Source organism: Drosophila virilis, chromosome 5 (assembly GCF_030788295.1).
Source record: "Drosophila virilis strain 15010-1051.87 chromosome 5, Dvir_AGI_RSII-ME, whole genome shotgun sequence".
Taxonomy (NCBI): Eukaryota; Metazoa; Arthropoda; class Insecta; order Diptera; family Drosophilidae; genus Drosophila; species Drosophila virilis.
Window position 1 is genome coordinate 10,610,740 of NC_091547.1, and position 27,285 is coordinate 10,638,024.

Consider the following 27,285-nt stretch of genomic DNA (forward strand, 5'->3'; position numbering starts at 1 on the left):
ACCCCCAAAGGTTAACTGTATGTTTTTAGTTCTTGATTGAAAAATTTCCAGAGACGAAAGCCCTTATTTCTTTTTTTCATATAATTTCCATACTGTTCATTGTTGTGTATAAAAGACAGGAATCGATTCTTATTTCTATATATTTTTTTATACATTTTAGTTTTTGAACATTTCCTTTACACCAAAAAAAAAAACAAACAAAACTTTCGTTGTTAACGAACAGCTCTCCTTCAGAGTGTTACATATTTCATTGAAAAAATTCGAATGCTCACCGAAATGGTATCAAATAGAGAACTAACTAACTACTACACTTCTATGCGGGTTAAAGTAACTGTTAAATTCTTTGCTTCTGCATACGGAAAACAAAAGCCACAATGAAGTTGAAAACAGTCTAAGCACACACAGATACACACGCACACGCACACCCGTACACACACAATAATAACAGAGTCCTTGGACATTGGGTCAACAATTCGGTTATGTTTAGTGCAGCGGCAACAGCAGAAATTGGGCAGCACAGGGGGGGGGGGGGACAGCAGGGACAAAGGAGCAGCGGGGCAAACGGGGCTCAATGATGCTTGAAACTAATCTTCAATCTGCATTGAAATACGTGATGTGCTTAATAAGCAGCCAGTTTCAGATCCCCGAAAAGTCCTGTCCACTGCTCCCATTGATTGTGCGTGGTGCGTGCCAAAAGCGACAGTTCTTCGGGCTACGCAATTTTTCGAGTTTGTTTTGTTTTAAGGCAACTGTTTTGATTGTTCCTTAACCACCGTGCACCTTTCATTGTGATGCGCATGAGGAGGCCCAAACGCCGGAGGACCGCGAATATATAATCAACTTTAAGAAGCGGGTCATACAGTTTATGCAAAAGTGGGTCATGGCGGTGCGTCATGCGGCCTTCGAGGAGCCGAGCGTATGCGATTTCATAGAGGATCTGGCCGCTGAGGTGGAAGCAGATCCCGATCTGAATGAGGAGACCAGCATCATACACAATGTCCTAACACAAATGGCACGCTATCAGGAGGATCGCAATCAGAATGCCGGCCAGAAATGGAAGCTGCCAACAAATGGACAACCGATTTGTCTGTTCAGCGGCAATGCGACGCCCTCAAAGACGGTCATCAGGCCGGACGATGACAGTGAGTGCAGCATTGCAACAATTCAATTCCAGCCGACTAATCTGTACTCGCTCTACGGTAGTCATTTTTCGTGTGTATTGTGCGGACCATACATATTGCACGCTGCGCTTTCCCATGCACACCACCGCGGAGCTAATCAAGGCCTGTGCGGCGGACAAGCTGCAATTGAATCGTGGACCCGACGACCTCTGCCTTGTCGAGGTGAAATCCAATGGGGAACGATCCGTATTCAAGGATAATGATGTTAGCATACCCACGGGCCTAACGCTCAATGGCCGTTTGTTTGTGTCCGTCAAGGATCATTTGGATGCCTTGGTAAGTCCATCATTGACAATTCTCTTCTGCCTGGTTTGCCTTTGACAATTATCTGTTGCTTTGTGCAGACCCCATTGCCGGAGCAGGAATGCCCCACAGAGGGAGTCGACATCGATTTGGAAATCTTGAGCACCAAAGAGCTGGCCTATCACATCACAATCTTTGAATGGGATTTGTTTTGGGCGGTGCATGAATACGAGCTGCTCTATCACACATTTGGCAGGCATCACTTTGGCAAGGTACACTCGAACAAATTAAACATCATGTATATGATTTGTAAATTAAGTTTGGCTATGGTTAGAAAATTTTCTAGTGTGATTCGATTTTTATCGGATCTGCCATTAAGGCCGAAACGAATTTTAACAACAATTTGGAAGAACGGATCCCTTTTGCATTTGCTTTAGCGAACATGTCCAAAAAAAAAAGTCTCTAAGAAAAATCTGTACGTTTTTTAAAGGCCGTCTTCATTGGCCGTCTAATATTGAATGAAGTTTCCATAAATATTTGTAAAATAGAATATATAGTATAGGAATAGGTACAGGAAATTTAAGACATCTTCACAACATATCTTTTCTGCAAGTGTACAGAGCGTAAGAGAGACAAAGAGATAGAGCCTATTTGTGGCACACGTTTGAAATTGCCTTCGGCTGCCTCGTTGCATTGTTTGGCAGAAGTTTTAAAAGCCTTTCGGCTAATTAGGCTGTAACTGCAGGTAGAGACGTCTCGCCCCCCGGCCGAGGGCCATACTTAGCGAAGGTTTCAAGTTTGCTGCCAACTATTTACAAGTCTGGCATTTGTCATGTAGCTGCAAATTGAGTTTTGGCACGAGCCGTTGGCCTGAACTTTCAAGGTCCTCTCAAGCAATTAAAGCTCGCCAAGTTAAATACTAATGTTGACTCTCTGACACTTCTGCTACCGCAAATGCCACAGATTACGGCCAATTTGGATGTGTTTTTGCGGCGCTTCAATGAGGTGCAATACTGGATTGTCACCGAGCTCGTCTCCACGCCCAGCCTGAGCAAGCGCGTGGGCCTTGTGCGTAAATTCATCAAGCTGGCCGCTTAGTAAGTGCCCAAATACCCTAACCAAAATCGACTACCCTTACAATATTGACATTTTCTATCGCCTACAGTTGCAAGGAGTATCAGAATCTGAATGCCTTCTTTGCCATAGTCATGGGCCTGTCGAATATGGCCGTAACGCGAATGCATCAGACCTGGGAGAAGATACCATCGAAATTCAGGAAAATCTTTCAAGAGTTCGAAGCACTCATCGATCCCAGTCGCAATCATCGCGCCTATCGCGTATTTGTGGGCAAGCTGCAGCCCCCGCTAATACCCTTCATGCCGCTGCTGCTCAAGGACATGACCTTTGCCCACGAGGGCAACAAGACGAGCCTCGACGGCCTGGTCAACTTTGAGAAAATGCACATGATGGCCCAAACAATGCGCACCATACGCTTCTGCCGTTCCCGAAGTTTGGGTAAGTTAACCAAAATTCTAGTTTAAATGACACTAGCTGAAAATCGCAATTGAATATGGAACGAATTCTTATAGAGACCTTTGACCATTTGATTAAATTAAAAGAGCTTTAAAGGTCCAAGAAAGCTTTGGATGTGGAACCGAAACCAGAAGCTTTGTGTCCTTTCTTTTAAATAAGGAAAGCACATGAAAGCTTCAGGCGGCTTGATCCCATATTCCAGCATCAAGTTAAAAAAAAGGCTAACATTTGCTTTAAGCTTCAACTAGTTACATTTACAAACATTGCTAGGCTGTAAAAATGTTTTTCTTGAAGCCAAAATTATATTTATTATGTCTTATATGAATTTTAATAAGAGCTTTGACCATTTAATTCAATGAAAAATCATTCAGCTAGTACGCTTTTTAAAGTATCTCTTTTTAAATATCTATTTCAGGTCTGGAGCCGCCGTCACCCAAAAGCGAGGGCGAGGTGCGTGCGTACATCAGCAGTTTTCGTGTGATTGACAATCAGCGGGTTGTGACCGCCATGTCACAGAAGGTGGAGCCGACCAGGAAGCTAAATTAAACAAAATCCAGCGTTAACAAGTCGTCGTATAGTCCCCTAGTATAAGCGCGTAATTAGTGTCTATTATGAGTATTAATTGGTTTAAAACAGGCTCCATTAATTAAACTAATTCAACTGTAATCAACTGCACAGTTATGAGCTTAGCTGAGTTGTTTTTAGCTGCTGCCCCGCCGCTAGCGACCAACCAGTGCATTCTAAACTAAGCGGCAAAACCCAAATATAAAAGTAATCAACTAATAAGCTAACTTTATTCATATTAGTCAGAAACTAAGTTATATTTATGTAAGCTTCGCAAAAAAAACAACTATATCAATTTCCAACATGAACTGAAACATAACAAAAACACAAAACGAAAAAAAAAAACGTTTCGCTTTAGTACAAAAATGATAAAACATTTGGCTTTCGGGTAGGGGGGCGGGGTCTGAATCGAAATTCCCAAACCCAATGGACGCAACAAAAAAAAAACAAACAAACAAATGGGCGTGTGTGATACTAAACATTTAGAGAAAGCAACAACAGCAACTGCAACTGCAACCAAAACAAATGTACTAAACCTATTTCCTAAAACTTTACTAAAAAAAATATAAAACAAATAATCAAATAATATATCCAGTCAAGGCTATGCACCACTCCAAAAGTAAAGGGTATACACAAGTGGAATCTATTTTTGTAATAAGAAAAACAAAAACGAATAATTGGCATGTCATAAAACTAAGCGACTAAACCTTATATATATATACATATATATAAACATAATCAAATCTAGTTGAAGCTAGTTATTAAAAAAATAAGTTATGTAGCGCTAAGTCATTTATTTAAATTTTCCTTTTCCTTTTATATACACACATATAAACATAATTCATTTATGCAAAATCCATGAATAAAATACAAACACACACATATATTTATAGTCAGTTATTTTCAGTTGTTTTATTTTGTATGAAAAAAAAAACGAGTTTAGTTTTCTTTAAGTTGGATTCAAATAAATATAAATATGCTTAGTTTAAGCATATACAAAATAAAAACACTGGAGAGGGACCTTATTAGTTGTAGAATGTGTACAAAAAACTAATTAAAATGGCTTCATATTCAGATGTACATAAAATAGGAATTACTTTAAAAGAGAACCAACGGAAAGTTCTCAAAATCAAGTGTGTGTCTTTTCTGAGGCCCAACTATAAATGTCTCAACTCCCAACTAAAGTTCTTAGCTGCGCTGCAGGGTCTCTTAGAAGGCAGTGCTTGATATATAAATAAATATATATATATATATATATATATATACATAAATGTAGTTAAACTTAGTAAGCCACTGTAGTTACTTAGAGTATCAAAATAAACCAACTCCTCTCCCAAAAAGGTCTCTCAAACAACGATATACCACTTAGACAAGAACCACTACGTAGGCGACTTTACCCTAACTAACAGACCCTACAATGTAGATTATATGTATTTATGTAACATTTAGTTAACTATTTTAATTCTTAACAATCAACCCACAAGATACAAGTTCAGAGGTTTCTCCCGAAAATAAAAGAAATCAGTTGTACGAAGTTTTTGAATGAAACTTTTTTATATATATGCGTATACTTAGTATGCAACGATTGTTTAATTTATTAAATACTTAATCAATTTTGAATTGATTGACAAACAACGCAAAGAACACCAATTTTTCAAACAAAGCGAACGGAATGTAAGAAATTTAAAGCCTTTAATTACTTTATATACCACACAAAACAAAAACCTAAAAGGGGAAAATGCTGTCCATTTAAAATTTCTAAAAACTAACTGTTAATTTACCAAAAAAAAAAAAACTCATCTAAATATGTAGTTTAAATGTAATACTAGACGTAGACCAAGGCATTGTCTAAATGGAACGGGTTTATAGAATATAACCATTTATGCTTGCCCACAAAAATTAGATCTTACGTAGGTAAGAAATGTTTCCAAAACTTTTTGTGTCAAATATTTAGATATAAAGCTATAATATATATATATATATACATATTTTGTAGCAAATCTTGAAACATAATAATAATAATAATAATAATAATATACCAACAATATATATACTTGAAAAACCAACAAACAGAGAAAAATTTCAAATTTTAACTTGTGATTCGATTTGACAATCTTAAAAGAATCTGTACAACTTTTATTTATATTTGTAAAACATTTTATTGATTTGATCCTATTGCACTTTGCATAAATTTGTATGTATCGGGTACGAAGATCCAAGCTATAGCTATACGCATATACCTCCGTTTAACCATACCGGGCTTTTAATATTCACACAATAGCTCTAATAATTTAAGCGGAGAGTCAGTAAAAAAGTCAGTAATAGAAATTAGTAAATGTTCAAAACCATCTAACTAAATGTTCAAATCAATGTTTCCATGTCTAACGAATACAATCTTGACAATTTTACTTAACACTATATATATAAATATGGGCTGCTTGGCAACCTATATAGAGAGTATAGCTATATCATAATTACATAATTAAAATAGACTAGTTTTAATAGAAAAACGCTCAGCGGAGCTCACAGTAAGAATACAACACCAATAAAGAACAATTAGCTGGCCGAATAACAAGGCAAACGAATAAACAACATTTATAACAAACAAATAATATCTTAATGAAATAGCATATAAATACATATTAATGCATATTTATCAAATTCAAGGAGCAGATCTTTTTAACCAATTACAATACCAGAAACAGTTTATGCAAAGCTAAAAATATTTTAACAATAATCTTTAAATGTTGCAAACAACCTAAGCGCATATGGACACAATTGTAACTTTGAATGTCGAACATTTTCAACTTTAACTAATATTCAAATAAACATTTTATGTGTTAGCAGAAAAAATAAATGAATAGACATTTTTGAATTTAAATAAAAGCGCGCTCAGCAAAAAGCTCGTGAGCGAAAGCTTTCGTGCGTGTGGGAAAACCGAGACAGCTGTGAGTTCATCGCATGACTCAACGAAAAAAAAAAAACACTGAAAAGCTTTTCGAGATGATGACGTGCAAATACCCTGCAAAAGTACCAAATGTGGCAGTATTTATGACAAACAAAAAAGTCAAGGTACGAAATTCGATTATAATCGTCGACACATTAACTTAACTTTGCATAATTATTGTTATTATTTATTATTTTTATGAATATTATTATATTATATTATTGCAATTGCTTTTATTATTATAATTATTATTATTGTTATTGTTATTATTATTGTTATTTAATTATTATTTTGTTTTATTATTATAATAACTATCATCATTGTTATTATTTTAATAATTATTTTAATTTTTTTTCAGTTTCTAGAATATTTAATTATGTTATTTATGAAGTTTTTTACGTTTTTGACAAATTGTCAAACGCAAATATTTTTATCTCAGCTTCGTTTTGTTTATAAGAAATGTCGAAAGGCAACAAATTAAGTAGAATGTATACCCAATAAGTAGATACATATATAGACAGTAAATTACAAATTACATGCTACATGCCCGGGCTCACATTTGTCATAACCTCTTGCATGGGCTAATACACACAGGGTATTAAAGAGATGCGGGCTTTTTTATATGTAATTGCAAAACCAGCTGCTGAATCATATAATAGTAGAACCGGCTGGTAGAACGCGCTAGTTGCTCAGTAAACCTTGGACGTGCTGGAACTGATTGCGCTATCATCGATCCACACGAAATTAGAAACGCGTCAACAATCAAAAATTATTTCTATTTAATTTGTCATTAATTAGCAACAAAATGACAAAAGTAGCGCCAAGAATCAAGCTAAACAATGGCGAGGAGATGCCCGTGCTGGGCCTGGGCACCTGGAAATCATACGAATCGGAAGCCTACCAGGCGACACGTGACGCCATCGACATTGGCTACAGACACATAGACACCGCGTTTGTCTACGAGAACGAACAGGAGGTGGGCAAGGCGATACGCGAGAAAATAGCCGAGGGCGTGATCAAGCGGGAGGAGCTGTTTGTGACAACCAAATTGGGTGGCATACACCACGATCCGGAGATTGTGGAGCGTGCATTTAGATTGAGTCTCAGCAACCTGGGTCTGGACTATATAGATCTGTATCTGATGCATTTGCCAATTGGCCAAAAGTTTCACAACGACAACAATGTGCATGGCACACTGGAGCTGACCGATGTCGATTATTTGGATACATGGCGTGAAATGGAGAAACTTGTGGATCTGGGACTTACCCGCAGCATTGGCCTATCCAATTTCAATGCGTCGCAAACGTTGCGCGTCCTGCAAAACTGTCGCATCAAGCCCGTGGTCAACCAGGTGGAATGCCATCCGGCCTTCCAGCAGCAGCAGCTGCGCGAGCATGCCCAGCAACATGGACTCGTCATCTGCGCCTACTGCCCGCTGGCACGCCCGCAGCCGGCGCGTCACTGGCCGCCATTCCTGTACGATGAGCGTGCGCAACAGCTGGCCAAGAAATACGGCCGGACGACGGCACAGATATGTTTGCGTTATCTGATACAGATTGGCGTCGTGCCGCTGCCAAAGTCGTCGAATAAGGCGCGCATTGCCGAAAATTTTAATGTATTCGATTTCGAGCTGCAGGAGGAGGATATGGTCGCCATGGAGAAATATCACACGGGCGTGCGCACAGTGCCCTTTAGCGGCATGTCTGGTCACAAATATTATCCATTTCACGATCAATTCTAGAGTTACGTTTCTTTATTTAAGCATTTAAATAAGCTGGCTTAGTTATTTTTAATAAAAAAAAAACACACAAAACACAGGGTTGTATTGCAAGAAGACTTTTGCTAATCAGCTTGTAAATGGGCACATTTGATAAAAGCCAAGTCTGCTGCGCATCTTATCTTGGGTATCTTACGTAAATGGGACTAGCAAAATTAGAAGGTTGTCAAGTTTTTTTAGTATTTGTTTCATTTTGAGCGTGTAAAAATATATATGTACATATAGCCTGAATGATTGTGTTTAGAGATAAAGTGTACAAGTTAACTAATGCAACTGTTACGTTGACTTATTTCTATTCCCGGCGCATTGAAATCATATCTGCTAAATGCTGTCATGTTTGTCGCCGGGATTTGAAGTGTCTGTCTTATCAGTTGACGGATTTTATTGTGAAATTAAATAAATGGTTGGGGGCGAATGACCTTGAAGGCTAGCAAACAGCAAAATAAAGTTATATTATTAGACAAAACATAATTAATTATTATTTATGCATAATGAAAGCGAGCTGAAAACAAATATAATATGAGCACAAAAAAGTTAGGGCATCAACAGGTTGGTTTGTAGTTACTAATTATTTCTGGTATTTAAATACCACGCTTTACAGCTTACCAATTCTCGTACTGTTTAGAGTGACCATTTATTGCTTTAACTTAAATAGGTACACACTTTGACAGCAAACAGCTGTTTATATCAGCCTTTCACTTTAACGCTGCTTGCCAAAAATTCTTTACGAAAATGTCGATTATACTAAGACAAAAACTGCGTGCGCCCTGGCTTTTAAAGGTAGCTAAACATAAATACTCTTATTTATAAGACTTACCATCTCTCAACGCTGCCTACACAGCAAATTTGCTACAGCTCCAGCGCCAAATCAAGCGGCGATGCAGCTGCGACAGCCAAAACAATACCCAAAAATTTGCTCGAGGATAAGCAAACGGCGAATTTGCAAAAGGAAAACGGCGCCGTATTCGACAAGCGACCATTTAAACTGCATCTGGAGAAAGGTTAGTTAAACAGCTACCGTAGACCTATTGTAATATAATAAAAATATGTTTACATAATCAACAACACATGTTGCAACTTACACAGATAAAACCTACAGCTGGTGCCTGTGCGGCAAGTCCAAGTCGCAGCCGCTGTGCGATGGTACGCACAAAAATGAATTTCTTAAGATTAAGCTGAGGTAAATAACAACTAAAATACAACCTTGGGCTAACAAATAATGCATAAACTCACCACAGGCCCATACGGTTCAAGGTGGAGAAAACCGGCGACTATTGGCTCTGCAACTGCAAGCACACCACGCACCGACCCTTCTGCGATGGCACCCACAAGCAGCCGGACATTCAGTCAGCCGTTAGATAATTAATAATTATACAATAAATATTAATTGAATAATTTGTTTAAAATGGAATGCATTTTGTAGCATATATCACAAATGAGAAATACGATGAGCATCATTTCGAATCAAGAAGCAACACATGTTTTATTCTAGTTTATAGAACTTTGTTTATACACATACATTAATAAATGCCCAATTACATGCATACATTATATGTTCCTGTATATATAATGCATATGTGGTGTGTAATATATATATTTTCATTAATTTTAGCCACGATAAGACAAGCTAACAAAATATTTACAGCATTTTGTGCTCAAACTAAAAAGGCTTTTAGACAGAAAAATTTCAAAAACAAACCAAATTGTTGATTAAATTATAGATAAACAAACATAAAATAAATCAAGTTGTGTTTTTAGAAATTAGAGTTGCTTGTTTTGTTTTTTTTTTATTTAAATTTTTAACGTTCGGATTTTTACACATAAATATAGAAATAAAAAAGAGTTGATAGCAAAAATTGGCTTAATAACTACTATATTCATAATATCATGCGCACACATGATTGTTATTGTTTAAGAAAATTTTGAAAAACTCAAATTGCCAATCTCAACTGCATAAACTAGCTCACATTTTACAACTTCGACTTGGTTTCCTACACACACTGCTCAAAAAACAACGAAAGTCAATGACAAGATTGTTAAAACTTATAAATTCATATTCTCAAAAAGAAATTCGCACATTGTTCTGAAAAGCTAGTAAAAAACAAATTGTTATAAATTTAATTTAAATATTTTTTTTTTTAACAATTTCGTGTTTTACATCGATTTCCTCTTGCAAGCTACTCATTGCTACGCTTTTGTTTATTTTTTGTTTCTGTGTCTGTCTGTTGAGTGTTTTTTTAATTTTTTTTTTTTTTTTTTTTTTGTTACCTACAACGAACAATTTAGATGCAATATGCCTATGTTCAATTTACTAAATAGCAACAGCAGCAGGCGACTGATCATGAATTTGTTTAGTTATTCTTCAAAATGTTCTGTTATTGCATGCTTGGCAACATAACACAGCTTTGTCTTAAACAAAATTGAGCAGTTTTAACGCGTTATATATTTTTTAATTCATGTTCAATCGGCAGCTGCTAATCGCCATTTAGTAAATGTTTAAGTTACATAATTACTAAGTCAAATTGTTTTGCATGAATTATTAATAGCTAATGTACATGTGTAATGTATCTATGTATATATCCATGCGTATTATTTGTTATACAATACATTTCTATTTAGTGTGTTGTTCCTATGTTGTTTGTGTATGTGTGTGTGTGTGTGTGTGCGAGTGTGTGTGAGTGTATGGGAGTTCCTTTGTTATTGAATTGTTTCTCGTTGGTTAATTGGTTCCATCTGTTGTTATAGTTGTTGTTGTTTTTGAATTTAGTTTCAGTTTAAGAGTTTAGCGCAGCAATTTGACTTAAAAGTAATCCGTTCGGTTTTGATATATGTATGCAGCAAACAATTAATCGTGGGCTGTTGACTATATACTTTAGTACTCTTCGTCCTCTGGTGGTGCATCGTCTGGTGGCGCAAAGCCATCCTGTGGTGCCAAAACAAATTGATTATGCAAGTTGTTGAATTTAGAATGAATCTCTCGCTTACCTCAGTTGCATAGAGTATGTCCAATATCTTTTGAACTAACTGAGCTGGTTCTGCCTCATCGGCTTCCTGGCAACTGTGAGGAGAGTTACGACACGTTAATCAAAGTAAATATTAGTGCAGACTCAACTTACAGTATTTCAATGTCGCGCAGCTTTGAGAAGTAGAAGTCACGCTCCTTTTCCAGACCCTCCAGATTTAAACGCATATCCATAACCTTTGGAAGGCGATATGAACAAACAAACAAAAATGAATACTATTGATGCTGACTACCTCTACCTGTGGACGAACCTGACTGGACAATTCCTCAATCTGATGGTTCGATTGCGCACCAGCCGAATCATTCTTCTTTACGGCTCCCGTGGTGCCGACCGTCATTCTATTCGGTGGTGTCGCATTGTTTGTGCGTGGGGGCACCTTAGAGACTGCTTGGATTGGATAAATAAAATAAAAATAAAAGAAGAGGAAAGATAGAGGTTAGTTTATACCCATCATATCTATATCTTCTATATGCACGGTTAGCTTAAAGAAAATGGGTCTAGATTAATTATTTAACAAACGTGAAGCACGTCAAATGGCTGGCGTTCAATTTGGCGCTCTGTTGTGTTTCATTTTGTAGATTTTGTGCATTCAGTTTTGTTAAATTATAGAGTTAAATATGAGTGAGTGATAGTAGTTGTATAATATGGATTAGATGAACAAATTTGTACATAGATGTGTATGTTATGATCGGGTTATGATGGGATTGAATAAAAGGTGTGGTGTCGACTGCGAAACTCTAAACCAAACCAAGAGAACCTACTGGGCTTTGAGGCTGTCGTTGTTGCTGCTGCTGGTCGTGTCGCTGCCGCCGTTGGCACACGCCTGTAAGAGCTGGCGACGCCGCCGCTGCTTGTGCCTGGCAGAGATTTAGCAGCACCTGAGCCAAAGCCCATCGGTGCACCTTCGCGTACAGCGCTGGCATCATAATCTCTGCCATCGTAATTGGCGTCGAAGAACTTTTTGAACCATTGTAAAAATTCAAAATTATCTTGGAAGCGACCCTTTATCAATTTGTCAATGGGTATTATCTAAAAGTAAAATGTGTGAGAGTGAGAGAAAGAGAATAATATGCAAGTGTACTTGAATGGAATGAGGAATAAACAACCAAGAGCAGGAGTATGCGACAGTTTTAAACAGAACAGATTAAATTTAAAACAAAACAAAATTAACCAAAAAATAAAAGAGAATAACAAAAAAAAAATATAATCAAATTACATATATGAGAAAAATGTGCACACTAAAACAAGAGACTAACAAACAACTCAAGAGACGATGTGTTTGCGGGTGTGTGTTGTGTTGTGTTTGGTTCTGTGTGTGCGTGTGTGTTGAGTGCCGGGATGTGTTTGTGTGAGTGTGTGTGTGTGCACAACCATATGTCAATGTTTAGTGGTGTGTTTGTGTATTTCTGTGTGTGCCTTTTTGTAGTATGCGTCGTTTTTGGGGTTTGGTTTACGCTTCCGCGTGCTTCACGTTCGCTTTTTGGTTTTTTTTCTTTTTTTTTTTTTTTGCCCAGACACAGAAGATTATAAAATGATAGAAAACAAATAACACTCGCATACAGCGACTATCACCGTCACCAGCTTCTTTTTTAACATCATTAACAATCTCATATTCTTCCGCAATGTTCTTCATGGAGCCCATACCAGTTTGGCTGCGTATTGCTGCAGTGCGACCATTATTCACCGCCGACTGGTGGTGGTGGAGTAGCGGCTGCTGCTGATGATGATGCCCCTGTTGCTGCTGCTGCTGTGGCCGGCGGTGCATCGTATGCAGCTCGGTGCTGCTGCTGCCCACACCGCTGCCCGTATGGCTGCCTCCGTTGCCCAGCTTGATGCCGTTACGTTGCGCCAATGGATCATATTCACGTCCATCATAATTGGCATCGAAAAACTTCTTGAACCATTGCAGGAATTCAAAATTGTCTTGGAAACGTCCCTTAATAAGCTTATCAACTGGTATTATCTTTTGTTGTTGTAGTCGTTGTTGTTGTTGACGTTGTGGTTGTTGATATTGTTGTTGTGATTGTTTGCCAGCAGTTGTTGTTGTCGTTGTTGTTGATTTGTAACGGAAATGTCAGTTAGTTACGCACAATATTCAAATTAAGCTTTTAAACAGTGTACATAAAACTTCTCGCAAACCCAAACCCTCTAAGAACTCTCAAATCTTTTATAATACAAACTAAATTTAAAATAAATTAAATGGCTTGCAGCAAATGTGAAGACATTTATCATTATTATCAATATTATATTATTCGTCGTATTCGAGCCCCCAATTTTGAATATAGTATTCAAATTTCATACAACACCATTTTTTTACCGTCTTCAACAACGAAGTTTGGTCTAAAAACTAACTAAACACACAATTGGATTGCACTATCGTTGAGGAGACTACAAATTATAAACATATTTTCAAAACCATTAACACGTTAATGTTTTAAACAAATATTATAATCAATGTGTGCACAAAAGGATCTTCACAACACACACAGCGCTGAGTTATTCAATATTAAAAAAAAAAAAAAAGTTGTACGTGTGCAAAAAAAAAAAATGTAAATCATAGAGAAATAACTTGAACTCAAGCATAAAACAAATTCATTTGAATTGAAGGAGTTACTATAAAATAGATGCGATAGCTAGCGGCATATACAATTTTTACCTTATCGACCGACATCTTTTTAAAGCCCGCCTGCAAGATCTTAAAGTTCTGTATGTACTCATGCTCCAGATTTGTGCGGAATTTGACACGCTTGACGGGCACTGAATTTGGGAACAACATGTCCATGAACTGACAGTAAGCGGCGCCTAAATATGGACAATTATAAATATATAACGCAACTGATCATTAAACGGTTCGGAAGGTGAAACTTACCCGTGCAAAGTTCCTCAATTTTGGAGAATTGCGATTGCAGGCAATCGTTCACCCAGGCCAGCATATCGTGACGGGACAGATTCTCTGACGTCACATTTGTGGAGTATACGTTAACAGCCATATCTCTGAAGTCTGCTCTCTTGTTGCTCGTTGCTGCAAAACAACAAAACGAATCAACAAAATTCATTTAATAACAAACAGAAAAATACAAATAAGGAGGCAAGGTGTGTGGGTGTGGGCTAAAGCTGTTAATTATGGTTGGGCTTATAATTGCTTCATATTTTGTGAGTGTGTGCATTGAAGCGTCGCACATGTGCGTGCCGTGCCTTCAATATCAAGATCATGATAATCACACACAGAAAACAACTATCAAATGCAACAGCCAACAGCGGCATGCGGCATGCAGCATGTGGCATGCAGTTGATTGTTATTGGCACGAGAGTCAGACATATATATATATATATATATATGTGTGTACATCATGAAAGTTGTCCGCTGCCTTTTCCTTTTAATTGTTTATTCGCCAGATTGCCAAATGTTTTCAACTAATTACCCATTTGGAATTCAACTATGCGCAAGATGCGGTGAGTAAGTTTTTCTAACTGATTGGGTTTTTTTTTTTTCGATTGTAAAGACAATTATGTGTGGTTCTGTACATACGGTTATACATTATATTTGTTGTTATTTCTTGTTATAATTCTTGATAAACTTCTTGTTTTGTTATTTTAACTAAATTTTTTTTTTTTCAAAATTTTCGTTTAGTTACGTTTAGTTATGATAGAATTGAAGCAACACTTTTGAATAAACCAGAAGAAGTCAAGATCAGGGCCTACTCCAAACATGATCCAACACCCACTCAGCCTAGCAAATAAGCGCAAAGCTTCAAACTACTTTAAATAAATTGTTTTATTATGCTTATTATATGCATACCATGTTTATACAGCTGCCTATTATCGTGACTAACAAATTTATAGTCTTAAGAGATATCAACGATCAATCGATAAGTGGGGAAGCGCCCCATAAATGAACTAATCAAAAAATATTTCTTACTACATGCTTAAAAATAATCTAAAGTAATAATTGGCTGGTAAACTACAGAGTGTGGAATCTTATCAAAACCTGCTGTGTTTACAAATAAATATCAATAGGAGATAGTTTGTACCTAGCAGGTCTTTTCTAGGCAAAAGTTTGTACCCAACAGGACTTTGTATTATAAATACAGAAGATAAAGATAATCTCATGAGCAAAACAAAACTGTTAAAATTGGCATATTGTATAAACATCAACATTTGCAAGCCTTACTTGAATTCCTGAGAATCGCGCAGAGAGGCGATATTTAAAAAAAGGAATCACCGAGTGTTTAAAAAAAATGCGCAAGAGAATCGCACAGAAGAAGATTTAAAAACGATTGATTGAAAAACAGAGATCGAGAGCTGTTGAGAGCTTTTTCTCCCTTCCCCCTTTTGAGATGAGAATGAAAGAAACAGGGGAAAAGAGCAATAAATATGATTATAGTTTAGGGATAAGTCAAGATTGCACAGCTAGCAGCTGCATTACGAAAATTAGTTATAGAGTGGTATATTTATATAACTTCTGAAGATGACCCGTTTTCACAATTTGCGTAGACAAAAACTTCAGTCGAAACGCACTATTTCATATAATTGCAGATAACTTTTTTTTCTTCTAAGCTCTCCAGAAAACTTAAGAGAGCGTAAAATGCAAGCGACATGCAAACGCGCCCGCCAAGACACAATGAGGCAAAATTAAAATTGGAATGAAAAAAAAAAAACAAATAAAGTACAACAAACGGAAAAAAAAAAAAAAAAAAACAACAACGCACAAGTAAAATGTGGCGATAGCAGCGCAATCCGTGCGAGACTGGAGCCAACGAACAATGAACTTGGACTGTGGCTGCGACTGCGACTGCGATTGCTACTGCGGCGATTGTTGCTGCGGCGGCGGCTGCTGCCGTTGGGCGGCGGTTTGTCAACGGTTCGCTGGCGATGCTCTTGATGCTGCTTGAGCAGAGCAGGCATCAGCAGCAGGCACAGCATTTTAGGCATTTGGCATTATCAAGAGCAGAAAATAAAGAAAAACATGACCAATGCCGCAACGTGGGCCACACAGAGAAGAAAGGTACACACGTTGATAAAGAAAATTGATTCAGCCGGCATTTGGTTGGACACCACCGAAATGTGCCTATAAATATCAGGCCATAGCTCCAAGTGACTGTGCCTTGCTCTCTCTCTCTCTCTCTCTTTTTCTCTGTGTGTGTGTGTGTGTGGAAATTTCGCCACGTTGTAGCTTAGTGTGGCAAGTGCATTGAACCCGAAAAAAAAGGGCGCGCGCTGCGATATAAACTAAAGTAGGAGCAACTGCCGGAACTTAATACAAATGCGAGTTACAATACCCTCACAAGAGGCATTATATTATTGTCACAAAGTGTGTGTAACGCATAGGAGACATCTCCGAGACCCATTCTTGAACAATATATTAACAAACAAGTCGACTTATAGCTACATCTGCAAGCAGGTAAACGTCGGCTGGATCCCTATATCAGAGAAGCAAGAACTATTTGTTTTTACAAGTTTCCTAATCAAACTATCTTATTACAACTAGCTTTACCAAGCACCTTAAATGAAAGACAAATCTAACCAACATCGGAGTAATATAGATACATCCCATAGAAACATCCTCCACTATCTCAAAAAAAAATATCATCTTAGCATGGAAAACATTAGCTATATAACTATTTCTCACATCTGTTATATGTCTGCAAGGGTATTTAATCTGCGGCAACTCATGTTTTTTTCCTTCAGCTGTGTTTCGTATTGTTGCAGTTGTTGTTGTTGTTGTTGTTTATTGATTGAAGTGCGCCAACTATGGCAGGCAAAACTGCCCCAAATACACAACAAGTTGAAAACTCATTACGGGGGATTTGTTTTGTTTGCCCTGTCGATGGCTGACGGATAAGTGTTTGTGTGTGCGCGCGGGGGTGTTTGATTGAAGTGTGCGCGTCTGTGTGTGCGTGTGTGAGTTGCAGCGGAAGTTGTGGCAAACGGCACGACGTTGCCAACTAATTAAACGCAGCTACAACACAGAGCGAACTACTCATAGGCTGAGTCTGCGATATATATTTAAACTACTTTACTAATGGCCGGCACGATATAATTATCGGCATCGATCAACGGATAATCGGCAAGCGCTTGTCATAATTAAGTATCGATCTTTGCTCATGAAAGCAAAAGCTGTTAGCTGCATACCCCACCTAGCCACACGCACACATGTTCGTTTGTGTGTGTGTGCCTCTGCGCGTTTCGAACTGATCTGTGAATGTGTGAAAAAGCCGGCGAGTTTTGTGAGAGCGTCGGCGTTGGCGTTCGCCTCAAAGCCGCTAGCTCAGCAATTTTAATGAAGCCAATAAAATAATAAAAAAAAATAGTAGCCAGCTAAAAGACAACAAGCCAAGGCGTTCGAACCTGAACAAATATCAGTAAGACACACGCACGCACACAAGCACACACACACACACACACACACACATGCGATTGGACAACAATGTGCGGGGGTTGACAGATAGACCACATAACGAGTTGACACACAGGCGATGACGTCATGCAAATAAATTGGAATTGGCAGATACTAAAACAAAAGCAACACCTGAGCACAGGAAATGCAAACGAAAAAAAAAAGTGTGGCAACACTCGTCAGGCTTAAAATGCATTTCGCTTGCAGCAGGTAGAAATGTTAAGTGGCAAAATAGAAAAAGACGGTAACGGCATCTACACGACAGATTAGCCGCAAAGGCCTGACGATTTGTAATTGCAATGCGGCAGTGGAATTTTTATGGCTGTTCCTGTTGCAAGCGCACAGCAGGCAGAAGCCACACACACACACACACACATGGTAACAGGCAGCAACACGCACACATTTTATTTTTGGGCGCACTCGCACACACACTCAAAAGACGCACAGACGCCTGCAACACACGGGCGACATTTAAATGCGTACAACAGGGATGTGTGTGTGTGTGTGTGTGACTCGAGTCTCACACACACATACAGCTGCAGCGTTGCGCATCATGTACAGATATTTTCTCCTACTTTTGTGCTCAAGTGTGCACTTGAAGTTTTCGGCAAGGCTATTTTAAAATCGCCACATACACGCGCAACTCTCGCATTTTTTTTTGCCGTTGAACTTTCTTTTCTGCTGACGCTACTTCTAGATTTTGCCATGCACACACTCAAGACGGAGCTAAAAAAACGCAGAGAAAGAGCCGCCTTAGCCGCAACATTCACCATCACGCACACACAGAAGAAACACATTTATATATATGTACACTTGGATAAATGCTATGCCGCTGTTTCACTTCCCTGACTTTTTGTGCACTCACCTATTTAATTACAATTTTTGTGGTCGCTGAGAGAATTTAAACCGTACTTTTTATTATTTTAACGATATTAATGACAAAGGAAACCCAAATTCTATGACGAACCGTTTTCACGTAGTGTTGTCGACTGCTCGCCCTAGTGTTGCGAAAGCAATTTTGTTTAGTGTTGACAATGCATGCGAATGTAATGCTCATGTTAAGTCGCTGTTAAGCTTTTGCGTCTCTCTGTTATTTGAGCGGCATCAATATCGATTAATCGATACGTCAACATTTTGAATGTTCAGTTTTGGTCTCGGGTTTATTTAAATTTGAAAAACTTGGGCCATGCCCTTGTTTTTTTTTTTTTATAAAATATGACAAATTCACAAGGAAAACATTTCACTTAACACTAATAAATGCAACAGTTACAACAATTTTGAACATTAAATGCCCACAAATGCACAAATTCTCCCTTCATAGCTTGATATCATGTTTTTTTTACATGCGGAAAACGCCGAACTTTGTGTCATGTCCGGCGTTATTAAGAGCTGCCTTAAGGCTGAGGCCCAGCACTTGTCGGGTATTCGCCGGATCAATGATGCCATCATCCCACAAACGTGCGGTGCTGTAGTAGGGCGAACCCTCCCGTTCGAACATTTCCACAATGGGCGTTTTAATTTTCTGCGCCTCCGCCTCGCTGAAATCCTTTCCAGCGCGTTTGCGCTGATCCTCTGTGATCTGGGCCAACACATTAGCAGCCTGGGCGCCGCCCATAACAGAGATGCGCGAATTGGGCCACATGTAGAGGAACCTCGGCGAATAGGCGCGTCCACACATGCCATAATTGCCAGCTCCATAGGATCCGCCAATAATAACCGTAAATTTGGGTACATTGGCACAGGCCACGGCTGTGACCATTTTGGCGCCGTTCTTGGCAATGCCGTTAGCCTCTGCATCGCGTCCCACCATGAAGCCTGCAGAGGAACAAAACAAGCTGCTAAAAGATCCAGATTTAGATGGAACAACTCACCCGTTATATTCTGCAGGAAGACAAGCGGTATTTTGCGCTGCGCGCACAGCTGTATGAAATGTGCACCCTTCAGTGCGCTCTCCGAGAAGAGCACACCATTGTTGCCCACAATGCCGACGGTGCGGCCATAGAGCTTGGCAAAGCCACAGACCAATGTCTCGCCGTAGAGTTTCTTGAACTCCGTGAAGCGGCTGCCATCGACAATGCGTGCAATCACATCGCGCACATCGAAGCTCTTGGTCAGATTGGGACCGACAATGCCATAAAGTTCGCTGGGATCGTAGAGCGGCTCCTCCACAGCGCCCACAGCAGCCGGCGTGGCCACACGGAAGTTCTGCTGGCTGGAGTGCTGGAGCTGGTCGTTGTAAGCATTAGTCGCATCCAGATTCAAATTGCTGACTATCTGGCGGGCCAGGTACAACGCATGCTCATCATCCACCGCATAATGATCCGTTACGCCAGAGGTCTTGCAATGCAGATCGGCACCACCCAAATCCTCAGCGGACACCTCCTCGCCTGTTGCCGCCTTGACCAGCGGTGGTCCGGCCAAAAAGATTGTGCCCTGGCGCTTCACAATGATGCTCTCATCGGCCATCGCGGGCACATAGGCGCCGCCGGCTGTGCAGCTGCCCATGACAACGGCAATCTGTGGTATGCCCAGCGCCGACATGTTCGCCTGATTGTAGAATATGCGACCGAAGTGCAGCTTGTCGGGGAACACCTCCGCCTGGCGCGGCAGATTTGCACCGCCGGAATCGACCAGATAAATGCAGGGCAAGCGATTCTCCTGGGCAATTTCTTGTGCGCGCAAATGCTTCTTTACGGTGATTGGATAATAGCTGCCGCCCTTGACCGTCGCATCATTGGCCACCACAACGCACTCGGTGCTGTCGGCATGAGAAGCTCATTAAATAATTGTGAAAGTGTGGATATTGGAGACTAACCCGCACACACGTCCCACGCCGGTGACAATGCCGCCCGAATTGACCAGCTCATCGCCGTAGAGCTCATGTCCAGCGAGCGTGCTTAGCTCCAGGAAGGGTGAGCCCTTGTCCAGCAGCAGGTTGATGCGCTCGCGTGCCAGCAGTTTGCCGCGCGATGTGTGACGCTCGATGGCCTTGGCGCCGCCACCTGTTAACACCTGGCTGGTCAGCTGACGCAGCTGTGCGACCAGCTTGCTCATCTCGTTGGCATTGTCCTGTCGAAAATAGAGTATATGTGCCTAGTTGTGCATAAATAAAACACCTGTTTTTACCTTATACTCGGCCGATTGCTTATCAATGTCGCTGCTCAGCACATTCGCCTCGCCCAGGTGCAATAGACGCGTTTGGCTGCGCAACAGCTGGTTGGCCACGGAATGCCGCAGCATTTGAGTCAACGGAAGCTTCAGCATTATTGGAGATGTTTTTTTTTTGTAAATGCAATAAATAAGTGGAATTTGTCGAGTTTAAAGATCACAGAAAATGGCAAAGCGCTGTTACGTCAGGTGTGGCGGCGTGTGTGTGCAAGCTCTGGTCACACTCCCCAACACGATCAGCTGTCAAAGTGCAAGCAGCGCCATCTGTTGTTAAAATGCTCAAGCTAGCGAATTGCTTTGATATTTGATAAGCTAATCAGACGAGCAAATGTATATTAGCAAAAGGGAATACCTTAATACTCTTTCACATCATTTTTACTTGAGCTGTTAATAAATTGTTTTGTCACATACAAATTTCGTAGACTTTGGTAAATTTTATTAGCTGCAACGCACTATTTTAGTTATTAATTTTTGAATTGAACTTGTGATAACGCATTTTTCTCATACAACAATAAGGAAATAGACAAACATTCATTAATTTATGGTATATATATAGGTATAGATAAGTTGCTATGCTAAAAGGTTCTGCGAACATGTTAAACGTGATTGTGCACGGCTCTCTAATGTCTATCAGATACGTTCATGTAAACATATATATATATAAATAGGATATCTGTTAAAACACCACTAATAGTTGTAATATAATAATAAGTTAAGTAGTTAACGTTGCTAAACAATCACATGACAAAACATAAACATTCGCTTACTTAATTTATTAGCTACCGAAAATGTTTTCTTTTAAATATAATGTATGTGTGTATATATTATCTATATGTAGTTAATTTAGATATTGTAGATTTTTTTCCAAAAAATTGTACTACAAAAATATAACATACGCCCGGGCCGTCGCATCCGCTCTATTCTGTACTTCCGTGTGTGATATTTTTAGTGGATTACTATTATTTTTTTTTTTTTTGGCTTACTTAATTTTAATTTTGTGTAGCTTCAATTTAAAGCCCAGCACCTCGCTTAGCACGCCCGATAGCGCCGATAGGATGACCACCTTGATGGTTGTGAAAAGATATGGATTGGCACTGAGACCAGAGATCTTGAATGGCGTTTCGAGCTCCTTTAATAGATCAGCGGCCAATTTAAGCACACTATTTGAGACCATTAATTCCTCCTTCTTCTTAGGTTTTTGTTCGATTTGCAAATACAAATTGATTTGCTCAGTGATCAGCACCGATACGCTCCGATATTTGTGCTGTATCTTCTGACCGAGCGTCATGAAGCGCAGCAAATAGATGCCAATGGTAATGGACCAAATGAGCGCCTCCAGTGTCAAATGTGTGTGCAAATTCACCGAATCCTTGAGCCACTCAACGCTGAGAAAGGCCAGCAGCAGCAGGGTGACTATAAATGCGGCCGATACAATGATATCCACCGAACGCTGCGGACCGCGTTTCTGTAGGGCATATACATTTAAGATATGATTCGGTTCAAGGTGTGCAATATGGATCTACCTTCAAGTAGGAGCGCACGCTCAGCCAGGTCTTGATGTTGCGCACCTTGTTGAGCCGAAAGTGGGGCAGATTCGACTTGCGGGCGCGTCGTGAGGAAGTCAGATGTGAAAATAGCTTGGCATACAAAAAACTACAACAAAATAAACGAATGTATGTAAAAATGTGCGATAATTATATAAAGAACGCTTCAGTTTACCGCTGCTTAAAGGTGCGCTCCGCCACAGCAAATATCATAAACAATATAAGTGTCAGGCACAGGCGCTGCACAAAGCCCAGCGCCAATACGGTTCGCTCCCATTGCGCCTCGCCAAAGGCAAAGCCCAAGAGTGTAAAAAACGAGGACGATGACTTCTCCCACAACAGCTGCGGCATATAGAAATAGCTTATCTCGCTGGCCTTATCCGCATCAATTGTGATCTGCAAGTACAGGTAGAATTAAGCACGAAGACGCTTTACCATGCCCAGCACGTACCTCGCATAGCCGACAGAATGTGGGTATCAGCGTCAGTAGGAATGAGAAAAAGACGCCTATGTAGATGTAATCATTGGTCACGCCCAGCGAATCGACGCGCTCAATAATGCAGGAGGCTATCTCCAGTACAGACATTTGCGCCTTTTTCGCATCGCGTTGATCCCAAATAGTGCAGCTAACTGGGGTAAAGAGGTGGCGATAAGAAATTCAAATAAAGCAGATAATAATGGTATTATCTAAAATATTAAATATGAATATAAATATAATATAAATGTATTTTCGGTTTTACTCTACAATCAATTAGTCATTCAATTGCGACACAACTTACTGCGATCCATGCTGCTGTGCGGATTGAGTATGGTTGTGGGTGTTATGTCCAGCTCGGGAATCTCCTCGTCGCTGCATGGCTGATGCTTATAGCCGCCATCGGATTGATCCAACTCGGATGTATAGCTGCAATCTTCACTGTTGGTGGTCACGCCCAGCCAATCGGTGGCCGATGTATTGCACTCTTGTGTGCCAGCCGATGCGGGACTGGATATAATATCCGCATCGTCACATTCATCGGACTCTGCACAGCTGCTCGTGGATTCATGGGTAACTTTTTCAGTTGACGGCGCATTGGTGCTTCCGCCGCCGTTGGTCTGGTTGCTGCCGCCAACATTTAGGCGCAGGCGCAGATGTGTGGGGGGCGGTGAGATGACAGTGGTTGTTGCGCTCGCACTACCAACATTGGCTACATTGGGAGAATGATTGTTATCCTCGCCACTGGAGCTTTTATTGTTCAGGCTCTCGAAGCCATCGTCTTCGCCAATGCTACGACGTGCTCTGTAGTTGGGATCCAAGCATGCGCCACTCGACGCTGGTCCGTTGCACACTTCAATGCTGGACGAGGGCAGCTCATTCTGATCGAATGTGGCATAGATTTGGATGGGCGTATGCCAATTGACATTGCGCTTTTTGTGCGGACTGTCAGGTGCAGCATTTGCCACCTGTCTGAGATCGTACAGCGGCTCGCTAACCGTTGTGCTATCCGCTGCAGCCGCTTGATGATGATGTATGGTTATGGCAGTTGTGGTTGGGAAGGTCTCCTCGCTGGGCAAAGGGCTGCAATTGCAGGGCATTAACTCTGAGTTGGCTTCGGTGTTCAGGGGAGTCAGTTTACTACGTCGCGCGCTCAATGAGTGATTGCTGCTGGGCTGTGAAATATCCGTTTCGGCTTGGCGCAGGCTGTGCAACAAATTAATCATTAGTTAGGCTGCGGTTATGATTAGGTATACTCTATACTTGCCGTACAAACTTTTTGCGTCGCCGCAATCGCTGCTCTCTGGGCGCATTCGGTTTCTCGCCAAAAGCGCACATGGAAAAGCGACGCAATTTGTTCTTGTTGCTGCCGCTCGGCGACGTATTTGTTGCCACAATCTGCGAGTGTATTAAACTAATCAACAAACTAAGCGCACAGGGTATTAGCAGCGCACTAAGCAGATCGGCACTCTCCTCCGAATGCTGCTTATCATCGACGGCAGCCGTGGCCACATCATCGACAACAGTTGTATTTGTTTCCCGATCGTAGACCAGCGGCGCCAGGCGATTGCTGTGCATGATGTATATGGCCCAATTGATCAGTTGTGTGACGTACAGGCAGAGTATAAAGCCAAAGGCATTGGGAGTCGTCTGCTTGACCCACCATTGTGCGTAGAGGGGCAGCAAAAGGTAGCGCAGTATAGCCAAACGTATGACAGTGAGCAGAGTTTGTTTTGGTTTTGCTTTGGGAAATGTGGAGCCTGTTTCAAAATAATCATTAATCATAAATTAATGCTTTACAGAGTATTGCATAGGCTAACGCACCTCGCACCAGATCTACATCGATGAGCTCTGTCTTGAGTTTGGTGTTCTTCAAATTGATGCTATTAAAGCCATCCAAAATGCGCTGTTCGACTGTTTTCTCCCATTCTTGTTTATCATAGGTGCCGATTCGTTTCTGGTACCTACAAAAAGAAAAAAACAACATTAGTTAATCAAAAGTGTGTCAAACTGATGTGATGCAATTGCTTACCATGCGACAATTTCATCCAATTTCATAGTAATAATGACATACAAGCCGCTAAATTGTCATGCGCCCTGCTGCGAATTGAGCAAGATAAAGATATTAATTCAACTCTTTCTAAATTAGTTCTACAAGCAGCTCTTGCTGGCTCGACAATTGAATTCTGGCTGAACAATGAGCGGGTTTTTCCTACAGTTTCCCTTTTAAAGCCGTGTAGGGTATTTTTTTTGTTTCTATAATAAAACTTTAGTTTGTTCTATAAAATCTACCGATTTTGAACAGCTGCAGCTATGTTTATATTTGAAACGGGTTTCTAAGTAAACAAGCCGAGCTTAAGCACACGTTCTACTTAACAAGAAGTAAATGATATCTGTAAATTACTGCATTTAATGATAAGTTTTAGTGGCAGGTTTTGTGATAAAGGCCCTGGGCATTTCTTATAAAAATGAAACACATTCTTGTGCTTCAAATATCAAATACCCTTGCAATTGAATTGCAACAATGTAAGTATGTGATATAAACAACTGGTGCCGGATACGATTATAAACAAACAAGAAAGCAGAGTTCTTGGCGAACATTAAATACACTTGCGGGCATAAAGCCGATGTGCATTGATATATATTTATAAATTTCCGACGAGCTGTTCCCATGGGACACTTTATCATGACAATTATTGTTTCTATAACAACTATATGATATATTATTTCGATGCTAATAAGATTATGCCCATACGAAAGATCCTAATTGCTGAGCATATCGACGCGGTTCAAATATATATACACATATACATATACATATATATTATATAATGTGTTACGTACTTGGGGAACAGATTATATACCCTATAAAAAATCACGAATGACAGGGCTGTCGTATTATTCGAATACACACACATAATTTGCATACACTCATTAGGCATCATTGGCCAAAGGAAAGAGTATACAATCGTTGTCATGGCCAGGTGCAAAACAATAACAAAATTACATTTGCCAAAGCGTTGCAAGCAGCTGATAACTTTCACCTTCACATTGAAATGCGATAAAATGCTTAGAGCCAAAGAATTGCTGTGCTTATCAATGTCAATATTCTGCACTAGTCGTCAAATATGTTTTTATGCACATACAAAACTGCAATGAACTGCAAATCAAAGAAATCGCAATACAACAACATTTGTTTTGGTATTTATTGCTTTGGTATGCGCGGCTGTCTATGGCTGGGGCGTCTCTGCAATGCCTTCGAGTTCAAGGTGAACCGTTTCTATGTGCACATTTGGGCAGTTTTTTGATTGAAATATATGTGAAACACGTAAAATCAATGCACTTTGCATTCATCGATTTGCACTTTACCTGAAATTTAACAGATTCGAATCGATTTTTATACGGTTCCAACAGGCGCGCGTTATCTTTGGACTGTTGGAGTGTTCCTTTCGTTTTTCTTAACGCGCTGAGACACTTATTGTTTTTACTATAAATTTAGCATGCACTACGCATACCAACGTTTAGTTGTTGGTGTTTTGCACTTGCATTTACGGCCGAAACTATTAATTGACGGAATAGAGCTCTACGACGAGACGTCTTCCTCTAACAATATTTGGGAGATATGTGTGCAGTGTGACCGAATATTGAGAGCGAAAATATATCACAATGGAACATTGTCTACACACACGCTCACCAAACAGTATCGATAGCTGTATATCGACTTTTCAAATTAACGATTCTGGGCTGGTATCGATATTTGCAATTTAAAAATTATTTGGCAGTTATTTTTAGTTAACGAGCAAAAACGCTTTAAACTAGAATTTTAAGTCGATTTTTACAACATATAATAAATGTTATAGCTAGTAGCTATAAGACTATTGAAAACATATAAAAAGCACACATTTATTACTTTTAATTATGATATTGTTTGTTACACATAACCGTTATTAAAAACGCCTTCTAAAATCACTTAACCTCACTCTCTATTGTAATTTTATCTGTGATAAGATTTGATTAATTGATCTATTTTGCTTTGACGTACATTGCTTTTGCACTTGCAATAAATCTTAGGTAGAAATTATATTGAACTCATCAGTTGCATTTATAAATCAAAAATTATGATTTTGTTTTGCTTCACATGAGCGGCCATGTGCGCGCAGCTGTTGTGATTTAAATACATTTACGCATTTCACAATTGCCTTTTATACTTTCCTTCTTGTTGTATATACAGTACAGGCAACATACATAGGTACTTTGCCAGTTTTGTTTTTACAGAAAGTTTCGTAAGACCACCGAGCGTCTCTATATATATATACATTTAGTTGTCGAGATGCATAAACAAAGAATTGCAACGCAAAGCAGATGATGTGAACAGCTCTCGCTCGTTTTCCCAAAATTTCACCACACTTTTTCGGCGATCATGCAGCGGTCCA

At 39.7% G+C, this 27,285-nt stretch overlaps 6 protein-coding genes across 21 annotated transcripts in view; 3 read left to right on the forward strand and 3 right to left on the reverse strand.

The window, feature by feature from the left end:
* The window catches only part of Epac (Exchange protein directly activated by cAMP), a 63,083-nt gene extending 57,708 nt beyond the window's left edge, over positions 1-5,375 (forward strand). For all 5 annotated transcript variants that reach the window (XM_015173698.3, XM_070209874.1, XM_015173699.3 and 2 more), the window contains 6 exons: positions 781-1,142; positions 1,204-1,457; positions 1,526-1,696; positions 2,388-2,521; positions 2,590-2,939; positions 3,373-5,375. In XM_015173698.3, the coding sequence (XP_015029184.1) occupies positions 781-1,142; positions 1,204-1,457; positions 1,526-1,696; positions 2,388-2,521; positions 2,590-2,939; positions 3,373-3,503 (1,402 nt within the window). In that variant the 3' untranslated portion in view covers positions 3,504-5,375. The remainder of the gene's footprint in view (positions 1-780; positions 1,143-1,203; positions 1,458-1,525; positions 1,697-2,387; positions 2,522-2,589; positions 2,940-3,372) is intronic.
* Positions 5,376-7,137: 1,762 nt separating this feature from the next.
* LOC6624903 (aldo-keto reductase family 1 member B1) lies at positions 7,138-8,287 on the forward strand. The gene has a single exon (XM_002050444.4). It carries the CDS (start codon positions 7,274-7,276, stop codon positions 8,207-8,209), a length of 936 nt encoding a protein of 311 aa, XP_002050480.1. The 5' UTR covers positions 7,138-7,273; the 3' UTR covers positions 8,210-8,287.
* A 581-nt stretch (positions 8,288-8,868) lies between these two features.
* On the forward strand, positions 8,869-9,716 carry LOC6624902 (CDGSH iron-sulfur domain-containing protein 3, mitochondrial). The gene is made up of 4 exons (XM_002050443.4): positions 8,869-9,025; positions 9,087-9,246; positions 9,332-9,425; positions 9,484-9,716. Exons 1-4 carry the CDS (start codon positions 8,978-8,980, stop codon positions 9,605-9,607), a joined length of 426 nt encoding a protein of 141 aa, XP_002050479.1. The 5' UTR covers positions 8,869-8,977; the 3' UTR covers positions 9,608-9,716.
* A 635-nt stretch (positions 9,717-10,351) lies between these two features.
* Eb1 (microtubule-associated protein RP/EB family member 1) lies at positions 10,352-18,690 on the reverse strand. Of its 11 annotated transcripts, none has more exons than XM_070209882.1 (8): positions 18,531-18,690; positions 14,138-14,290; positions 13,925-14,070; positions 12,030-12,297; positions 11,501-11,652; positions 11,362-11,444; positions 11,231-11,303; positions 10,352-11,168 (listed from the first exon to the last, which is right to left on the reverse strand). In XM_070209882.1, exons 2-8 carry the CDS (start codon positions 14,256-14,258, stop codon positions 11,118-11,120), a joined length of 894 nt encoding a protein of 297 aa, XP_070065983.1. In that variant the 5' UTR covers positions 14,259-14,290; positions 18,531-18,690; the 3' UTR covers positions 10,352-11,117. The 11 variants fall into 11 exon arrangements, with proteins under 11 accessions (XP_070065983.1, XP_070065982.1, XP_032291930.1 ...); XM_070209881.1 differs by having other exon boundaries at positions 11,501-11,655; XM_032436039.2 differs by lacking the exon at positions 12,030-12,297 and adding an exon at positions 12,829-13,231 and having other exon boundaries at positions 11,501-11,655.
* A 134-nt stretch (positions 18,691-18,824) lies between these two features.
* Positions 18,825-21,043, reverse strand: Mccc2 (methylcrotonyl-CoA carboxylase subunit 2). Its single transcript, XM_002050441.4, has 4 exons — positions 20,792-21,043; positions 20,481-20,734; positions 19,537-20,423; positions 18,825-19,480 (listed from the first exon to the last, which is right to left on the reverse strand). Exons 1-4 carry the CDS (start codon positions 20,927-20,929, stop codon positions 19,005-19,007), a joined length of 1,755 nt encoding a protein of 584 aa, XP_002050477.1. The 5' UTR covers positions 20,930-21,043; the 3' UTR covers positions 18,825-19,004.
* A 718-nt stretch (positions 21,044-21,761) lies between these two features.
* On the reverse strand, positions 21,762-26,478 carry phtf (putative homeodomain transcription factor). 2 transcript variants are annotated; one of them, XM_032436036.2, is made up of 9 exons: positions 26,222-26,478; positions 24,885-24,949; positions 24,677-24,816; positions 24,120-24,612; positions 23,157-24,058; positions 22,829-23,007; positions 22,553-22,773; positions 22,357-22,486; positions 21,762-22,298 (listed from the first exon to the last, which is right to left on the reverse strand). In XM_032436036.2, exons 2-9 carry the CDS (start codon positions 24,908-24,910, stop codon positions 21,813-21,815), a joined length of 2,577 nt encoding a protein of 858 aa, XP_032291927.1. In that variant the 5' UTR covers positions 24,911-24,949; positions 26,222-26,478; the 3' UTR covers positions 21,762-21,812. The 2 variants fall into 2 exon arrangements, with proteins under 2 accessions (XP_032291927.1, XP_002050476.2); XM_002050440.4 differs by having other exon boundaries at positions 24,885-24,952.
* Positions 26,479-27,285: the final 807 nt, after the last annotated feature.

Bases quoted from the DNA above. Each gene is read 5' to 3' on its own strand.
- LOC6624903 (XM_002050444.4), top strand. From the start codon at position 7,274: ATGACAAAAGTAGCGCCAAGAATCAAGCTAAACAATGGCGAGGAGATG.
- LOC6624902 (XM_002050443.4), top strand. From the start codon at position 8,978: ATGTCGATTATACTAAGACAAAAACTGCGTGCGCCCTGGCTTTTAAAG. The intron at 9,026-9,086 runs GTAGCTAAACAT...CTGCCTACACAG, and splicing joins GTGCGCCCTGGCTTTTAAAG to CAAATTTGCTACAGCTCCAG. The intron at 9,247-9,331 runs GTTAGTTAAACA...CAACTTACACAG, and splicing joins TAAACTGCATCTGGAGAAAG to ATAAAACCTACAGCTGGTGC.
- Eb1 (XM_070209880.1), bottom strand. The intron at 11,656-12,828 runs GTATGCGAGTGT...ATCCAATCCAAG, and splicing joins TGGTGACGGTGATAGTCGCT to CAGTCTCTAAGGTGCCCCCA. The intron at 11,445-11,500 runs GTAGTCAGCATC...CGCCTTCCAAAG, and splicing joins AGGTTCGTCCACAGGTAGAG to GTTATGGATATGCGTTTAAA.
- Mccc2 (XM_002050441.4), bottom strand. From the start codon at position 20,929: ATGCTGAAGCTTCCGTTGACTCAAATGCTGCGGCATTCCGTGGCCAAC. The intron at 20,424-20,480 runs GTTAGTCTCCAA...TCATGCCGACAG, and splicing joins GGCGTGGGACGTGTGTGCGG to CACCGAGTGCGTTGTGGTGG. The intron at 19,481-19,536 runs GTGAGTTGTTCC...GTTCCTCTGCAG, and splicing joins CTTCCTGCAGAATATAACGG to GCTTCATGGTGGGACGCGAT.
- phtf (XM_032436036.2), bottom strand. From the start codon at position 24,910: ATGAAATTGGATGAAATTGTCGCATG. The intron at 22,774-22,828 runs GTACGTGCTGGG...CTGTACTTGCAG, and splicing joins CATTCTGTCGGCTATGCGAG to ATCACAATTGATGCGGATAA. The intron at 22,487-22,552 runs GTAAACTGAAGC...ATTTTGTTGTAG, and splicing joins GAGCGCACCTTTAAGCAGCG to TTTTTTGTATGCCAAGCTAT.